Source organism: Vulpes lagopus, chromosome 8 (genome assembly GCF_018345385.1).
Source record: "Vulpes lagopus strain Blue_001 chromosome 8, ASM1834538v1, whole genome shotgun sequence".
In the NCBI taxonomy this organism is placed as follows: domain Eukaryota; kingdom Metazoa; phylum Chordata; class Mammalia; order Carnivora; family Canidae; genus Vulpes; species Vulpes lagopus.
In genome coordinates, this window is record NC_054831.1 from 125,763,450 (window position 1) to 125,781,481 (window position 18,032).

General features: G+C 55.0%; 2 protein-coding genes across 2 annotated transcripts; both read right to left on the minus strand.

Moving 5' to 3' along the window:
- Positions 1 to 288: 288 nt before the first annotated feature.
- C1QC (complement C1q C chain) lies at positions 289 to 4,864 on the minus strand. Its single transcript, XM_041764835.1, has 3 exons — positions 4,704 to 4,864; positions 4,261 to 4,454; positions 289 to 1,133 (listed from the first exon to the last, which is right to left on the minus strand). The coding sequence occupies exons 2-3, from the start codon at positions 4,439 to 4,441 to the stop codon at positions 577 to 579; spliced, it is 738 nt and encodes a 245-aa protein (XP_041620769.1). The 5' UTR covers positions 4,442 to 4,454; positions 4,704 to 4,864; the 3' UTR covers positions 289 to 576.
- Positions 4,865 to 8,323: 3,459 nt separating this feature from the next.
- Positions 8,324 to 11,242, minus strand: C1QA (complement C1q A chain). Its single transcript, XM_041764885.1, has 3 exons — positions 11,106 to 11,242; positions 10,169 to 10,338; positions 8,324 to 9,113 (listed from the first exon to the last, which is right to left on the minus strand). The coding sequence occupies exons 2-3, from the start codon at positions 10,329 to 10,331 to the stop codon at positions 8,539 to 8,541; spliced, it is 738 nt and encodes a 245-aa protein (XP_041620819.1). The 5' UTR covers positions 10,332 to 10,338; positions 11,106 to 11,242; the 3' UTR covers positions 8,324 to 8,538.
- Between the last annotated feature and the right edge of the window lie 6,790 nt (positions 11,243 to 18,032).

The window sequence follows — 18,032 nt, forward strand, 5'->3', positions numbered from 1 at the left end:
AACACTCCCGTTTACCTGTGAGCCTGGATGACTTTAATGATGGCAGCACCTCTCACCCAAACAAATGACAGCGGGTGGCCTAATGGGGACCCGTTGCAGCTTTTAATCATACTCTCCCAAATGGCCACCGGACACCGAGCATCTCACCATTGGCACCAGACTTTACTGAGCACCACCTAGATGCTCTGTCTAAATCTAGAGCCTGCAGATGGCTGTGGCAGGTGCACAACTGAGGATGAAGGGGCCCGTTTTTTTGAGAACTTGGCAATGAGAAGCCTGAGCCGTGCATATTTATCAGTTTATTTATTTATTTATTTCTGTATCTCCTTGCCTTTCCCAAGACTTGGGGAAAAAAACAAAAAACCAAACCATTGACAGTATTGGTGTTGGTGAAGGTCTCAAAGCAGTGACTCCTGAAGGAGCTCAGAGGAGGGAGAGAACTTGGTGCAGGGTGTCAGGGCGGCTTCCTGGAGGAGAGTGGATCAGGTGGAGAGAACGGCCTGAGCACAGCAGGTCTTGCAGGGAAGCTGAGGAGGGGCAGGGCGGCCCCGGGGCCGGAGAGTGGGCCTGACTGCCCTAGTCAGGAAAGAGCAGGAAGCCAGAGAAGACGCTGTCGGAGCCTTCGGTGCCCACCATGCCGTTGTAGTCATTGACCGCCAGCCACACCTGTTCACCCATCTGCAGCCGCAGCAGCACACCGCCCGAGCTGACCTGCTTGCTGTTGGACAGGTGGTCACAGAAGGTGGTCACCCTGGTACCACTTCGGTACAGATGCACGCACAGGTTGGATGTCAGCGACGTGTGGTACACAAAGTAGTAGAGACCCGGGACTTTGCAGGTGAACTTGCCAGTGCTGGTGTCATAATCCCCCTGCGGGTTGGTGATGACTGTGTTGAACTTGACCAGGTTGTTGGCCAGGGGGTACTCGGCTGTCTGCCGTGTGACGGTGAACACAGACTGGTGCTTCTGCTTGTATCTGCCCTCCTCGCCCGGCTCCCCAGGGGGTCCCACAGGGCCGGGAGCCCCTGGGATCCCAGGGATTCCCATGGGGCCGTTTTTCCCAGGATAGCCAGGTGTGCCGGGTTCTCCCTTCTGACCCTTGGGTCCTCGTGTTCCAGGGATAGCTGGGATTCCTAGGGAGAGAGCAGGTGGGAAGGAAATGATGGGGCAGGGGACAGGGACCTTGGGGGTGTCCTCCAGGGGACATCACAGCAAAGTTTAGCCTCTGGAACTTCCTTCCCCAGATGGACCAACACCCCTGGGGGCAGTGTGCAGGGAGTTAGAGGGGAGGGAGGCCCTGGTTGGAGTCCTGCCTCCCCGTGGACTTGCCGTCTGACCGTGACTGAGGTCTGTTGGCCTCAGTCTTACATTTATGATGGAGAGGGGAGGCCTAGCCAGCATCAGGAGGTCTCTCAGAGGGCTTGTCAGAGGCCAAGACTATCAGCCCACGGACAGCACGTGGCCTCAGAGAGCTTCCATTTGGTCTGCACAGTGGGTTGCAAACTTTTATGTCGAGCCCAACATTAACCAGTTCAAACCTCACCTGAAAGGTCTGCATCTTTAGTGCTTGTCGACAAGACTCAGAAGACTGGTCAGAGGCCCATTTCCAGGAGAGCTGCCGAAACTTATACCTTAGGCCCCATTAACTGACATTGGCCCCTTCAAGAACCTTTGCCTAATTTTATACTTATAATTTTTTCAACTTCTTATGCTGAAATAATTATAGATTCACAGGAAGTTGCAAAAAAAAAAAAGGGGACAAGAAGACCCCATGTACCCTTTACTTAGTCTTCCCAGGTGGTACCTCTCACATAACTACAGTGCGATATCCAAACTGGAAAATTGACCTTTGGATAATCCACAGAACTCTCTTACGTGCCACCCATTTGTGGATGCGTATTGTTCAAACACAATTCCGTAGCACGTGTGGATTTGTGTAACCACAAAGGCGCCCTGGACTCCAGCGCTTACCCCCTTCCCTGCAATCACATAAGTACCTATAATTTTGTATTATGTTTTTAAAGAGGGCCCTCAACACTTTATGAGCTTCAGAGCCCCACAAAACTCATGTCTGTCCCTGAGATGGAACCAGCCCAGACCAGCTTAGCCACGGGAGCCACTGGATGGAGCCAAACAGAAATGCCCCAGTAAGGGGGTTGCTCTCTCCAGCGTCCCTGGCCCCATTCAGCCCACTGGAGCCCCTTATGACATCTGGGCTGGTTCAACTTCTCTCATGGTACAGATGAGGAAACTGAGGCCAGAAACTCACTCAAGGCCAAGCAGCCAGTAGGAAATGGAGTCAGGATTGAAAGTCAAGTCTGGCTGAGTCCCAGTCAGAGCGTGGGATTCTTGTGACAGCCCCGATTATGTGAGACTCTGTGAGGTTTTCCTCCCCTCATCCAAACTGTACTCATCTTTTAGGGTCTGGCTCTAGTCTCCTCTTCCCGGAGGTCCTCTCTGGGTGACCCTGCCAGCCCCCAGGGCCCCTTCCTCCTCTGACTTCCTTAGGGCTGGGTGTCTGTGCAGACCTCTTTGTGACAGATCCTCTCTGGCTTTGTGAGCCCTTTAGGTCCTGGGGTTAGGACAGAGGATCAGGATCCAACCGACCTAGGCTAGAGCTTTGTGACTCCGGGCAGGTGACCTCCCCTCCCCTCCCTGAACCTCTGCTTGCCTGATTGAGGAAAGGATGTAATAGAACAGATCCCAGAGAGTTCCTGGGAGCTTGGAGTGGGGAGTGCATGTGCGGAGCACCTCGCAGGAAGTGCTCCGTACGGTCAGCTCCTGGTGATGCTGTCAGTGGTGCAGGGTCATGTCTCATCCTTTGGGTTATCTTCCACCAACTGACTGGGAGGGGGAAGACCTGCCATGGGGAGGGGCCTCAGAGGCACTGGAAGGTAGTGGCTAAAGGCATGGCCTTTGGAGACGGACAGGAGTCCACTGGACTTTGGGCAAGTTGCTCAATCTCTCTGAACCTCCGCCGTGACATTTATAAAATGGCAGTAAGGCATTTTTTGAGAGGATTTTGGCCTCAGTTTTCTCACTTGTAGAACAGAGTTAACAATTTTATCTACTCCATAAGGTAAACACATGCTGAGCGTTTGGAACCATGCCTGGCATATAGTAGGAGCTCAATAATTGATGGCCATCAGCCACCCTGGGCCGGGAGATGGCCAGAGGCAGCTTTGTAGTCTGAATTCTTGAAGGGGCCTCATTTGGCTCGCTCTGAATTAGAGAATTCCTTCTGGAATGTTGACAACATTCCATTTTATTGCCAGGAGGGAAGAGGACAGTGGGGAAATTCCTAAGGACATTCCTCACCACTGGCCTGCCCCCCCTGCACCCCACCCCCGCCCCTGTCGCCCCCCATCACCTCTGCCCAGCCTCACCCGTCTCACCCCCCACCCCCGCTGGCTCCAGACATGCACCTGCATCCCAGATATGCACCTTCGGATGGAAAAGGCGCCCCGGACTCCAGCGCTTGCCCAGCTCCCGCGCCCCCTCACGTCCTCGGCCCCCTTTGCTCATGCTAGGGCTTGCCTATCAATCTGCAATCCTGACTCCTCACGCCCCATGCCCCCAGCTACTCAGGATCCTAGGGAGGGAGGTGGGCACAGATCGGATTTTTTAAAAAATTATGATAACAACTATAATATACGCATAGCCCCACCCACCCGAGACCTACCACGCGCCTGGTGCTGTCTTACATTTCAGCTTGGTTAGCCATCCCAGCACCCCTGGGCGGCAGGGAGTACCATCTCCCATTCTACAGATGAGGAGACTGAGGCGCTCCACACAGGGAAGTGGTAGGGCTGGGATTCGAACCCCGGCCATCTGTGCAATGTGGACATTCACTGTGGGGGCCCCCTCCCCCCAGGGGTCCATGTTGCACAGCGAGTGGTGCAGGGGCTATAACAGGAGAGCACAGCGCTTTAGAGTTTGTCAAAGGTCTGCAGGGTCATCTCCTGCGATCCTCCCTGCCACCTCCTGGGACAGGAGTTCTTGTTTTCTCCCTTTGGTCAGATGAGAAACTGAGGCACAAAATTGGGGAGGACCGAGTCCTGGGCTCGGAGAAGAGATGGGCTCTACCTGCCAGGAAAGCCGGACTCTGCTCTGGGAGCAGGTGCGACATGAGGGAGTGTGTCTTGGACACAAGTAAATGTCCCCCTCCCCGCAGGTTAGCCCCAGGTAGACAGACCCTTTGCCCGCTGCCCCCAGGCAGGCCTTCGGTGACCCCCACCCCCAGCAGGCCGGCAGACTCACCTGGCTCACCCTTGGGCCCCGGCAGCCCATCGTGCCCATCCTTCCCCGGGGCCCCTGGCAGGCCCGGCATCCCGGGGATCCCGTAGCAGCCTGTGCTGGCCTGGCCCCCCAGTGGCAGCGCCAGCAGGAGCAGCAGCAGGTTCAGGCCAAGGTGGGGCCAGGAGCTGGGCCCCGTGTCCATCCTGGGGAAGGATCTGGGCAGGGAGAGAGCTGAGTTGGCCCACCCAGCCGCTCACCCACCGTCCCCATCCTTGCTCCCAGCCCTCAGGAGCCCACCTCCCCTCCCTGGGCACCTTGGCCCTTGGGGCCTGCTAGCAGGACGGATGGAGGATGGGGCCTCTAGCGATGCAGACCCCGCTTCCTCTTGCAAACCAACTCACCCCCATGGGCGAACTTGGGGGCAGTGCCATTTGCCCTCGCCGGGACGGGGGGCCTGGCCTCACCTGGGGTGGCAGGATTCTGGTCTGGTCACAGAGGTGTCCTGGAATCTGCTTCCCCTCTCTCGGGCAGGAGGACACCGTGTCAGAGTAGACCCAGCAAGGAGGGCCCGGAGCAGGATGGGCGGCCTCCTCCCCTCGGCTCCCCCTGCCCCCAATCCCACATCCCCTTTCCCATAATTTTTCCTGACTCAATACTTTCTTTTTGGGTACTGAGCCAGGCTGACCGCAGCGATGCCCCTGTGTTCCCCAGCCCGGCGTCATGAGTGTCTGAAATGAGGAAATGTCCACTGCCCCGGATCCGCTGAAGGGAGCGTGTGTGTCCAGGTCAGCGCGTCCTCATCGCTGGCCTTTACTATGCCTGAGACTCAGCTGTTTTACAATGTCCCCAGGAGGAAGTTACAAGCCCCCCTTTACAGATGAGGAAACAAGCTCAGGAAGGGGAAAGTCCTTACCAAAAGTCACATAGCAAATGGTTTCTTGGGGTCCAAAGCCTTGCTCTGACCTCCCTTGTTTTTTTTTTTTTTTCTCAGAGAACTGATGTTTATTTTTTATTATTTTATTTTATTTTATTTATTTATTTTTTATTGGTGTTCAATTTGCCAACATGTAGATCTGACCTCCCTTGTTTAGTAGTCTCCAGAAACAAGCCCCACGTGCGTGTGTCAAGTGGCAGGCCTTATTCTAGAATCTTCCACTTGTGCCTCCCATTTGTTACACTTGGGGGTGGACACCCAGGATGGGTGAGCCTTGACGGCAGGCAGCCTGCTGTGGTGGACAGACTCTGGCCATGGAGTCAGTGGTCTCGGATCTCCTTCCAGCCCTGCCTCTTGCTTGCTCAGAGGCCCTTAGCAAACCCGTGGCTCCCCTGGGCCTCAGTCTTCCCATCTGCGTACTGGGCGGTGAGGGAGGCCCAGGGGTTGCATGCCGGTGCCTCTTCCTTTGCTGGATGATCCCAGCCTCCCTGCCGGCACTGCCTCCCTCACCCCCATCTCCGGCGCCCCTGCATCTGGCCTTGGAGCCTGTGGTGGCTGGTGCCGGGTTGCCGGTTGGGACCAGGCTGGCAGAGCTGAGAGAGACCGCTCTCCTCTCTTCCTCTCCTCCTCTGATATTGAGGGTTCCAGCCCTGACCCCACACCTGCCACCTGTGTCACTCAGGGAGAGGCCTCCAACCTTTCTGAGCATCAGTTCCTCCTCTGTAAGTGTGGGATTCTAAGAGCTCCCATGCAGGGCAGCGGCGAGGACCCAGTGTGTGCTGCAGGCTCAGTGCTTGGCCGGGTGCCAGGCACGAGCAGGAGTTCACAGCTCTGTTCTTGCCCCACGAAGTGACCTCAGTCTCCCCATCTGTCCCTCCACCCCACAGTTCAGAGCTGTAGAATGTGGGATGAGAGCAAGGACGTGAATGTACTTGGCCTGGGGAGTCCCCAACAAGTGGAGGGCTGGGAGAAGCAGAACCAGTAGGCACAGCATCGGTGGGGGGTCCCAGCGAGATGGCACCTGGGGTCCCCATCTTCCGTTCTCCCCTTCTTTGCGCCTGGGTCTGTCTTGTCCAGCAGGTGGCAGCCTCAGCCCATGCTCAGCCTGCCCTGCCCCAGCAGCCAGGTCCAGGCAGCCGGCCTGCCCAGTCCCCTTCTCCTCTGAGCCCGGCCAGTGACTTGCCACAGGGAGGGGGGTGCTGTGGGTGCCCATGGGTGGAATTTAAGATAAGGAACAGCCCTGCACTCACGTTTCTCCAGCCTGGTCTCTCCCACCACTATGGGACCTGCACTCCTGACACCTCTGAGTCCCATTGCAATGAAAGGAGCTCTTCTCCACTTTGGGTTCAGCCAGAGCTGGTTGAAATCTAGGTCCTGCCACTTTCTGACCATGTGACTTTGGGTAGGGAGCTCCTTTCTCTGGGCCTCAGTTCCGAGGGATTGCTGCGATTCATGCATCAATGGCCAGGAAATGTCCAGCACGTCGTGGGTGCTCAAAGATCTGTTTCTCTTCCTGGTCCACGGGAGTGTGTGTTCTGGGTGGGGAGACAGAGAGCTGGGGCAGAGGGGAGGCCCAAAGGAGGCCGAGGGGCCCGAGGAGAGGTCACTCTCTTCTTCCCGACCCCCAGAGGCTGTTGGTGGGGCAGGGCAGGGCAGTCCCAGGAGAGGGGCTTGGGTGTATGTGCGAGGCCTGGGTGGGGAGGTATGGGCTTGTGAGGACTCCCAGGTTGCTCGCGTGTCAGTTTGTGGGTGAGAGAGACAGTTCCTGTGGCTCGGAGGATGGCCCAGTGGGAGCAGGAGCGTGGGAGCGTCCGCATGTGAGAGAACCAGGGCACATCTAAGGCACACGCAGGTTGGAGGGTGAAGAAGATGTACACCTGCATGTCAGGGGTGGGACACATGTCTCAAGGTGTCTGTGAATGTGCTTCTGCCTGCTTATGAGGGGCACTTGGATATCTGAGGCAGGGCGTGCATGGGTATGACTGCATGTATAACCCAAGAACGTCTGTGGGTTTGGAGGTGTAACCAGTGTGCGTGTCCAGGGGTGTGCACAGTGTGTCTAAGGGAGTGGGTTGGGTGTGTGCTCAGGGAGGGCATCACTGTGCCCGTGTTTCAGTGGGGAGCAGGCAGGTCTGAGTCTGGGAATGTGGGTCCACGTGCATCTCGAGGGAGACGGTGTGCGGTGTGGTGTGCAGGTGTGTGGTGTGTGCACGGCACAGAGCACATATGACTTCCTTTGGGAAAAGGCACGGGCGTTAGACGTCCTCAGGACTGAACTCCCAGCCTCCTTATCGTCGTCATATTCGGAGGGCATGGCAGGGCTTCTTGCTTCTGAGCAGCTCTGCACAGGCTCAGTGGGACCCCGAGGATGCACCATGAGCACCCCAGACCTGAGTCCCAGCTGGGGAGGGATGCCCAGCCCAGGAGGGATGCGGCCCCAGCCTCCAGGCCTGCCCGAGTGGAAGCGCAGGGCTGGACTTGGGAAACCTAGCTTTGCGGAGGTCTGCTGGCTGCCCTTGGGCCAACTGCTCCGCCTCTCTGAGTCTTGCCCATGTCTTTCTGGTTCAGGGTGGGAAAGCAGGTGTCAGGTGTCAGGCACGTGGCTGTGGAGGCTGGCGAGGGTCGCAGTTAAACACACAGGCTTGAGTACCAGTAAGATCTGGGTTCGAATCCCAGCTCCTCCTCTTAAACGCTGACCTTGGGCTCCTTATGTCCACCCCCATGCTCCAGCCTGCTTCGTTGTCCGTAAAACAGGGTCACGCTACCCACCTCACCCCCAGCTGTGCAGCTTACACGAAATACAATAATAGCTCAAACTTACACAGCCCTTACCACGAATCAGGCACAGCTCTGAGTCTTCATGTATTAAGTCACTCGATCCTCCCCACAACCCTCTGAAGTAAGTGCTGTTGTTATTCCCACTTTACAGATGAGGAAACTGAGTTCACTGAAGTTACATGATACACACACGGTTGGACAACTGGTAAGTGCTGGTCCTAGGGCTTGAACCCAGGCCGATGAGGTTCCCAGGACCTGCCAAGTACATGTGGCAAAACACAAAATACAGGCCTGCCCCGTAAGCACTCAGTAACTGTCACTCTTAAGCTCCCTCCCAGTGCCCAGCGTAGCAACAGAACCTCAGGCTCGGCAGACGTGGATTCGGGTATTTATTCTAAGAAATCCATCTTCTTACATGTGCGGTGGGCAGCAGGCTCTAGGGCTCCGGTAGCCAGCCCCCTCCCTTCAGGCAGCTAAAGCGACAGCACCCCCAGAGCGGACCATAGAAACCAGAGAGGTGGAGTGAGTGGGCCAGAGTCACACAGCAGGAAGCACGAGAGGCCAGGCAGGGCGGGTCCTTCGCTGGCTCAGAGGGATGGGAAGATGAGGAAGCCACTGAAGATGCTATCGACCTCAGGACCCTGGTAAATGCGGCCCTTGATGGGGTCTTTCTCAATCCAGACCTGGTCTCCCTGCTGTAGCTGGAGAGCCATGCCCCCGGACACCACCTGGAAGATCCCCTTGCTGTTGGTGTCGCAGAAGCCCAGGGAGCGCCGGATCTGGCCCCTCCCGGAGGACACGATGGACAGGCAGATGTCCCACTTGGACACCACCTGGAAAGTGAAGTAGTAGTAGCCGGGCACGGCGCAGATGAACCGGCCCGAGTGGTTCTGGTACGGGCCCTCCTGGTTGGTGATGACCGTGTCGAAGATGACCACGTTGCCACCCATGGGTGGGTTGCGCCTTATGGCTGAGAAGGCCGGTCGCGGCTGGTCCTTGATGTTTCCGGGGTTGCCCTTGGGGCCTCTCCGTCCTGGCATGCCAGGGAGCCCCATGAGGCCGCTGGGCCCAGGGAAGCCCATGTTGCCAGGGTTTCCAGGGGGCCCAGGATCCCCCTGGTCCCCTTTAAGGCCCCGGATGCCCGTCCGCATGCCAGGAGCCCCTGTGGGGAGAGAGGCCAGATCTGGAGGGGGCGTCCAGCGTCCACCAGTCCCAGGGAGATGGTGGGACCCTCGGATGCTGTGGGCGAGGGGATGGGGGGTGTCTGGCCCTTCGAGGTTGACGGTGGGACCTCGGGCAAGTGCTTCAGCCTCTGAGCCTCAGCTTCCTTATCTCCAAAAGTGGAGCCAGGTGGGAAGAGGTACTTGGGAAGCTGCCAGGTTCTGGCAAAGGCAGGACACTGGCTCCTCCGTTGTGTCCCTGCCCATAGCCGTGCACTCCACGCCCCGCCAGGCCACTGCCCTTGACTTCCTCAGGCTCGGGACTCCATGGCGGGTGTCTGGATGCCAACTATGGCAAACATCCATGTGGATCTTTCTGGTCCGCCACGGGCTAGGGGGCCCACGGGGACTGACACTTTCGTTTTCCACTCTGAGCACGTCCTCCTTCCTCTTCTTTCACCCCCAACTTTTTTTTTTTCTAGAATGTGAGTTTCTGAAGCTGGAAGGGGTTGGGAATGGGGAAGCAGGGACAGAGGCGGGTGGGGGAGCTGGAGGGAAGCAAAGAGGACGGTTGCCATGAATTGATCCTTTCTATGTGCCAGATGGGTTATTTTTTTTATTTTACAGATGATAAAACCGAGGCTCAGAGAGGGCCGCTAACTTGCTCGAGGTCACGCAGCAGGGTAAGGTGCCTGGGTCCAGGGGCTAGCACCCGTATTCATTCTGGTGACTGAACAACAGCCCAGGACTGTGCACACTACTCCAAGACCTTTCACCTTGGTCGCTTACAGTGGCCGGTGCTCCAGAGCAGGAAGGCGAGGCCAAAGAAAGAGGACTCAGGCAGGAAGGAGGAGACGGAGAGGCCTGGCAGTGCAGGGAGGTGCCCCGCCAGGAGCCTGGGTTCCCCTCAGCCCCTGGGACCGAGTGCGGAGCGTAGGGGCTTCCCTCGGGGGCCCAGGTGGATTCTTGCTCCTTGGCACCAGCCGCCCCAAGCCTCCACCCTGAGCCCAGGCACTGCCAGGGGATGAGGGGCTGGGGTCCGGAGGGAGGTGCTTACCTGGCTCCCCTTGCTCCCCCTTGAGGCCTGGCCTTCCGGGTCGGCCGGGTGTCCCTGCAGCCCCATCCCTCCCGTCTAGGGCTCGGCACACGTCCTGGGTCACAGCAGATGCGAGGGAGGTGGCCAGCACGCAGAGTGCCAGCCAGCCCCAGGGGGCCTCCATGATGCCACTGCGGAGACACGGGTCAGGGCCAGACCTCACACACGCACACACGCCCATCTCGGACGACGATGCACGTACGATGAAGAACGGGGAATTTGCCCACATAGATACCCACACCCCACTGAGCACACCCGTGTAGCTACACACTTAGACACACACAAACTTAGCCTCTGATCCCACACCTACGCTACGCAGTGAGCAAACTCAAAATCCACTAGGCACTCCCCGATGCACAAACTGACACCCAAATAGACTCCCTCTCTCACTCACCCAGACACACATTCATAGACTCCTACAGATGATCAATTCCATTGAACAAATATTTATTGAGCGCCTACTCCTTATTTAATTAACACTCCCTCGCCCAGATGGCAGAGCTGTGCATACACGGAGGAATTCACGGCCCCCTGACACAACACACGTGCTCACTCCCCTACACACTCGGCCCCTTTCAGCTCCCACTGGACCCGCTATGGGACCCCTCTGCTGGCTCTGACACTCCCAGCCTCTCCCCAGCTTCTTGGTTTGGGGGGCGGGCACGAAGCCCAGGAGCTCTGGTTAGAGCTGATGGCTCTATGTCACCACCTCCCACCATCTCCCAAACCCGAGGAGTGAAGAAGGTGCCCCCACTCACTTATCCTGAGTCCTGGATCAGTGCCCCCCACCACCTCCCCGCGCCAGGACCAGCTGGTGGTGGTCTCTCTCCCCTGCCTTCCTTGTCCAGCCCCCCAGGCCAGCTCCCCTGGCCCCCTCCCGGTCAGGCGCGGGCCTCACCTGCCTCAGCTGGCCGTCAGTTCAATGGACCGCTTCTGTCCTCCACCCAGGGACCCCTGTGGGACACCCCAGCAGGGGTGGTGCCTGCCTGGCCTCGGCCAAGTTTCACATCCCTTTCTACTTCCTCTTCTCCTTCCCTGGGCCTGCCCCCGGCATTGCCCCAGGGGCCAGAGGCGACCGGGGACATTTTAAGCAGACATCAGCAAGACTGGGACACCGGAGTCCTACCGGTCACCGGTCAGCCGGCCAGGCCAGCAGCACGCAGCTCGCACGCAGCTGGTGTGGGGGCAAGGACAGCGAGGCAGGAGTCTGCGGGGACAGAGGCGGCAGGAGATGGGGGTACGGGGTGGGACGTGAGAACCAGAGAAGCACAGAGCATCAGGGCAGAAGGAATCTTTCTAAAAGTCGGTAACTTGTAAGCATTTTTCATGATTGTGAAAGCAACCTGCATTCATCGTCCAAACTTGGAAAATTCAGAGAAACACAAAGGACAGTGCAGTAGGGATGAGAAGCTTAGTAATTAGCTTTCCAGACCTGCCACTTCCTAGCTGCCCTTGGGGAGTTACCTAACCTCCTGGAGCCTCAGTTTTCTTATTCACAAATTGGGAACAACAGAGTCTACCTCATGGGATTATTACAAAGTTTCAATGACATAATATACATACAAAACCCTTGGCACATGATGAGCACTTAATAATTAGCTTTTATCATCTGACATTTGAAAAACAGCAACAAAAAAAAATTAAAAAAAAAAAAAAGAAAACAGCAACAAAAGCTGGTGAATGTTACCGTCTAGAGAGTTGCTGTTACCCTCTGGCCGGATCATCGAGCCTTACTTACTCTTGCTGACAGGGTGCTCACTACCTGTCAGCCCACCTCACTTCACCAGCTTGGACCGTTTGCACACTTTAGATTGAGCTACTCTGTCTCTCCCAGGCTGGAAACCAGTATGTTCAGGCCTGGGCTGACCAGGTTTTTCTGCTTCTTCCCATGACCATGTTTAGTCCCCCTGAGTATTTCACCAAAGGGAAGAGGAAGAGGAAAAAACAGAAGGCTATGGACATGGGCAGATGAAGGTTGTCTGGGGTCAGGGTCTTCAGGCCCCTGGGACTCTTTTTTCATTGGCAATCTTGTGTGGCACCCAGTATGTATCTGACAGATACAAATGGGGATTCTCTGGACAAGAGTGGGGTGTCAGAGCAACTCCTGCCAGCCCCTCTCTAGCTCCTGGAGATTCGGGAGGTTAGGAGAACTGGAGTCTCAGGGGGCTGTGCTCACATGAACTCACTGTGTGACCTTGGGCAAGCTACATCATTTCTCTGGACCTCAGTTTCTTTCTTTCTTTTTTTTTTTTAAGATTTTATTTATTTATTCATGAGAGACACAGAGAGAGGCAGAGACACAGGCAGAAGTAGAAGCAGTCTCCGTGCAGGGAGCCTGATGTGGTACTCGATCCTGGGACTCCAGGATCACGCCCTGGGCCAAAGGCAGGCACCAAACCGCTGAGCCACCCAGGTGCCCCTGGACCTCAGTTTCTTTATCTGTAAGATGGGATGATACAGGCTCCTCATTGGGCACTGAGGGATTCTATGAGGAAGTTGATACTGTCAAACGCCACATTAAAATAAGTCATCATTATGAACAATATCTGTGTGACCTTGGCCAACTTACCTAACCAGACTGAGCCTCACCTTCTCCATCTCTTGAGGCGAGGGGATGGTGGGAGGCAGGAAGTTTGCACCAGGTGGTCCAGCACCCATCTTCTTTGACTGCAGCGTGTCAGTGTCGCTTCCCTGCAAGAAGAGTTAGAAATACCACATGTCGGAGCCAGGAAGGCCAGCCTGATGGCACTCAGCCCATTTCACAGATGAGGAAACCAAAGACCAGAGACAGAAACACTTGCCCATGATTACAAAGAAAGGGGCAGAGTTGGCATGAGGAAAAACCCAATACTGGGAAAGGCTTCTCAAAGTATAGTTTTCAAAATGTTATTTTATTTTTAAAGGTTTTATTTATTTGAGAGAGAGCACCTGCACGTGAGGGGGGAGAGGCAGAGGGAGACGAGGAGCAGACTCCCCCCAGAACAGGGACTCTATCCCAGGACCCCAGGATCATGACCTGAGCTGAAGGCAGACCCTCAACCAACCGAGGCACCCAGGTGCCCCTAGTTTCCAAAATTTTAAATACATCATTCTTTTAGAAATATATAGTGAGTGCATGTGAATGGTTTTTTTTTTTTTGTGTGGGTTTTTTGTAGCTTAGTAATGAAGGAACCAGCAGGATGACAAAGCTAGCTCAATGAAGAATATGAGAAGAAAGCATTTATATGCACCTATACATGGAGAGAGGGAGGGGAGAGAGATTTGTAAAAACAAAGACAATAATAACCCAAAAACTAGAATTCTGGAATATTCATAAGGTTGCCAAGTTAGATGCAAAACTGGTTAACGTTTACAGGGCAATAAAATCATAATGTCGGGGGTTATCGTCTCTATTGGAAAGAAATCATTTGCATGATTTCTCCACCAGACAAAAATAATTTGTAACTTATCAGTTTTCTACCAGCTAACAGCGATCTTTGCAGAGCCTGGGCCCTGATCAATAGCAAATAATAAGTCAAGCGAAGTGACATTCCCCTAGAGTGTCAGATGACCCTTAGGAGGGCTTGTTAGACAATGTTTTAATTTGACTTTGAAAGGACACCGGTTATCTATTTGCCTTATTTCCAAGTGTTGGATGATTTTACTTATCAGGCTGTTGCAAGAGTATAAACACTTCCAAAGAAAGAGAAGCCATCGATAGTGATGAACATATCATTAGTATGAAAGTAAATGGGTCAGCGATAGCCGGCGAATGTCACCACAGAGACACTTTTCAGAGGGGTTGGATGTTAGTCTTCCTTTTTCTCCAGAGCTCAGACTCCTGCAGGGGAGAGGTGGAGGGGAGCAGGGGCTGGGAGGGGAGGGGGGAGGGATGAGAGGAAACGCCCTGTAATGCCTGTGGAGTCAGGTGTAGTTAGGAGTCTAAGCAATAACCAAAAAAACAATTTTTAGATTTTTTTAAGTTTATTTTTTCATGAGAGACACACAGAGAGAGAGATAAAGAGAGAGAGAGAGAGAGAGAGGGGGGCAGAGGGAGAAGCAGGCTCCATTCCATGCAGGGAGCCTGATATGGGACTCGATCCCGAATCTCCAGGACCTCACCCTGGAAAAACAACTTTTAAATTGAATTCTTTTTTTTTTAGATTTATTCATTTATTTATTCATGATAGACACACACACACACACACACATACACAGAGGCAGAGACACAGGCAGAGGGAGAAGTGGGCTCCACGCCGGGAACCCAATGCAGGACTTGATCCTGGGCCCCCAGGACCGCACCCCGGGCCAAAGGCAGGTGCCAAACTGCTGAGCCACCCAGGGATCCCCTTAAATTGAATTCTTAATGGTGCTGTTACATCTCATCCAAGGGTGGGCTTCCAAAAATCAACACGAGGCAAAAATTGTAAATGGTCAATACTACCAATGGGGGGAAAACTCTTAGGAAAGCACCAGGTTGGAAACCATATTATCGCTCTGCTACAGTCCTGCACCGTCAGTTTTGGCTTTGACGTTAGAACAGAGTTCTCTCCCCTCAGTGGGGTACCAGTTGGGTAATGTCTATCCACATCGCCCCCCCAAACAGGAATGGAACCTTCGAAGGCTGGAATCATGCAGTGCCGAGGTGTTTAGACCACAAGGGGCTTGTGGGATCTGAGGCAGACTTGGGGGAGGCAGGTCCGTTCAGCTCCCCCTGTCCACGCTCACTCCACAAATAGGCTCCTGGAGGGTCTGGAATGATGACAGCATCCCGTACCTTATTTCAGTTGGTATTTGTGACTCTGTCTCTCTGGATCTTATTAGGCAAAATGCAGATTGCCAACTGTTACATAATGTGGCTCTGATGTTCTCGTATTTTTTTATTAAAAAAAATTGAGGTATAATTTACATACAGTAAAATGCAGAAATCTTTTTCTTTTATTAGAGATGGAGAGAGAGGGGGGCTGAAGGAGAGAGAGGGGGGGGAGAGAGGATCCCAAGCAGGCTCCCTGCCCCCGTGTGAAGCCCGACACGGGGCTTGATCTCACACCCCTGAGATCATGACCGGGCCCGAAATCGAGTCAGATGCTCAACCCACTGAGCCTCCTGGACGTCCCCAGAAGCAGCAATCCTAAGCGCCCTGCTCCGTGGCTTTTCACCTGCCTGAAGCCACCCTTCTCCACCCAGATCAAGAGAGGGAACATTTCCGCCACCCCCGCAAGTTGCCTAGCACTCCCCCTCCCGCCAAAGTGACTGGCATGTTGACTGCTGCCACTATAGGCCACTTTTGCTTCTTCTGGAAACTCAGTGTAAATCAAATCGTTCAGGATGTGCCCTTGGGTGCCCGGACTCACCCATGTGGCTGTGTGTGTGTGTGTGTGTGTGTGTGTGTGTCTGGTCGTTTCTCAAAGCTGAGTCGTATTCCATTGTGTGCACATCTCACACCTTGTCAAGCCCCTTCTCCATTGGTGGGTATTTTTGGTGACGATGAATAAAGCTGCTGAGAATCTTCCTGTACAAGCCCCTTTGCCCGTGCAGCCCCGTGGATACAGGCTCTCAATCCTCCGCTGTGCTGTTGGAACACCGTGAAGGAGGCAGGTTTACACCTGTACCCGTCCTCCCCGGCCACTGCCACACGCCTGTCTCTTCAACACCTCCGCCCTCAAAAGAACTCAAACATCCAGGACCCTCCGCCCCGAACCCCCCTCTGCTCCCCCCTCCCCCGCTCTTTATTATGGAGATTGTCTTAATCACATCGTTCTTTCCTCTTTGGGGCTGAATCCTTCCCCTCCTCCTGGGCCTTCGGTTCTCTCCTTGTATTCTCCTTCTTCACCACCCAATAAGATCAGGGTTCTCCTTGGCAAGGTTGGGGGGGGCGGGCTGGGAATTGGGGAGGGAGTTGTCAGAGCCTGCCACACGTCTTCAGTGCACTTTCTTTATTCTCTGCCTCTCTCGGCAGATAAAAGCGCTTTGGGGGATTGCTTTATGAAAAACGGAGGGGATTGTAAACAGCAAATAACGTGTTGGGGGATGAGAGGCAGCATGGGTTCAAATTCAGCGCCTGCCTTCTGTTTGCTATGTGCTCTTGCACCAGAGAACGCCTGGGTTTGGCTGTGGGGCAGGGGCGGGGGGGGGCAGGGGTCCCTCAAACTGTGACGAGGCTTCACATCAGTGTGGCTGGTCCCTGGCGCCTTGAAGGCACTTAGCAAGAGTCTCGCCTCCTGCTTCTTCCCCTACCTGCCAGTCAGGGAGCCTGGTCACCCAGGGTTCTGGTTGAAAAGTTTGGAAAAGAAAATGTAAAGGGAAAAGAAAACAAGGGAGAAGTGATTTCACCGGGGGAGGGTGACGAACAAGAGGGAGAAGCTGTACAAGCCCCCCTCTACCCTGTAACCGCAGGTGCCAGCGGGAGCCCAGCATCCCGGGACACCCACCCGGAGGGAAGCAGCCACACCTTCCTCCCTGCCCTCCAGGGGCCCCGGAGCAGTTGCCAACAGGCAGATCCAGAGGGAGAGGCGCTAAAGGAAGCCACCAGGCCAGGTAGGGGAGATTAAGAGGATTAAGAGAGTTAGGGACACAATGGGAAGCACGTGGTGGGACAGTGCAAGGGCACACTGCCTCTGCCTTGTGGTGGCCTGGCCCTGGGTTCCCAGGGCTACCAGGACATCACAGCTGGGAAACGTGACACCTCGAAGGCCAAAGTGATGCCCACTTCCCAGGAGCTCACACAGATGCAAGGGTTGCAAGAGACTGGCTGGGGAAAGCCCCCCACCACCCTGCAGACACCGTCTCCCTCGTCTCCCTCGCCTGCCCATCGCCGGGCCTGAAATTCCACCTCTACTCATTCTTTCCATGGGGTAAGCATTGCCGTCTTGGGGTGTTTTAAAAACGGAGCTGTGTCTGGGTGCACTGGCAAGATGCTAACCGTCGCCCTTGGCAAGCCCAACCGCTAGGCTTGCTCCCAGTGCTTAACACGAGGCAACCGAGGCTCAGAGAGGGTGCATGACTCTCATGAGCTCACACAGCTGGTCGGTGGTAAGAGATATTTCTCCCACGTCCGAAACCTTTCTGAAGATGTTGCCCTGGGGTCTAAAACAGGGACTCTGAAAGGGACAGGAACATGGAGGGAGGAATGCATTGGCCACGGGGACTCTGAAGGAAACCCCCCATTTAATTTACCTAGTATCCTTACAGGGTAACAGGGTTCCTTTTCAAAGGTAAAGAAACTGGGGTTCCGAGAGGCGAAGTGGCTTGCCCACGGGTCTAGGGTTGCCAGATTTAACAAATAAAAATACAGGGTGTTCGGTTAAACTTGAAATCAGATAGACATCAGCATGTATGGGATATATTTGTACTAAAAAATTTATTTGTCCTATATTTTCTCTGACAACCTACAGAGGTCACACAGCCCGGTGGCTGTTGTCCTGCACCTGCCTGACTCACTGGGAAGCCTCTCTTGGGAGGGAAGGGTGGCCTGAAGGGATTGTTCTTCTCTGCCTCCCAGGTGAATATGGGTCTTCGTCCTCACCTAGGGTTCCCCTTACTGTTCTTGTGGGTGAGCCAAGGACCCAGCCAGGTTTCCCCACCATGACCGCCAAGTCACGGTCATGGCAGGCGGTCCACTGGGGGAATCTCTCCCTGCCCCAGACTTTCATCAGGAGCAGCAAACTGGGGTCTGGAGACAGGGGAGTTGGGTTCTGTTTCCAGCTCTGCTGGGTGTGGTCCAACAAATCACCCTTCTGGGCTTCAGTCTGTGAAAAAGAGGGTGGAGTTGAACCAACGCAGTGGCTCCCTTGAGTCAGAGTCACCTGGGGGAGCTGGTTAAAGACACCAGTGTCGCAGCTGCACC

Excerpts from the sequence above, each read along its gene's own strand:
- C1QA (XM_041764885.1), bottom strand. The coding sequence starts at position 10,331 with ATGGAGGCCCCCTGGGGCTGGCTGGCACTCTGCGTGCTGGCCACCTCC. Across the intron at positions 9,114-10,168 it reads GGGGGAGCAAGGGGAGCCAG|GGGCTCCTGGCATGCGGACG; the intron begins GTAAGCACCTCC and ends CTCTCCCCACAG.
- C1QC (XM_041764835.1), bottom strand. The coding sequence starts at position 4,441 with ATGGACACGGGGCCCAGCTCCTGGCCCCACCTTGGCCTGAACCTGCTG. Across the intron at positions 1,134-4,260 it reads GGGGCCCAAGGGTGAGCCAG|GAATCCCAGCTATCCCTGGA; the intron begins GTGAGTCTGCCG and ends CTCTCTCCCTAG.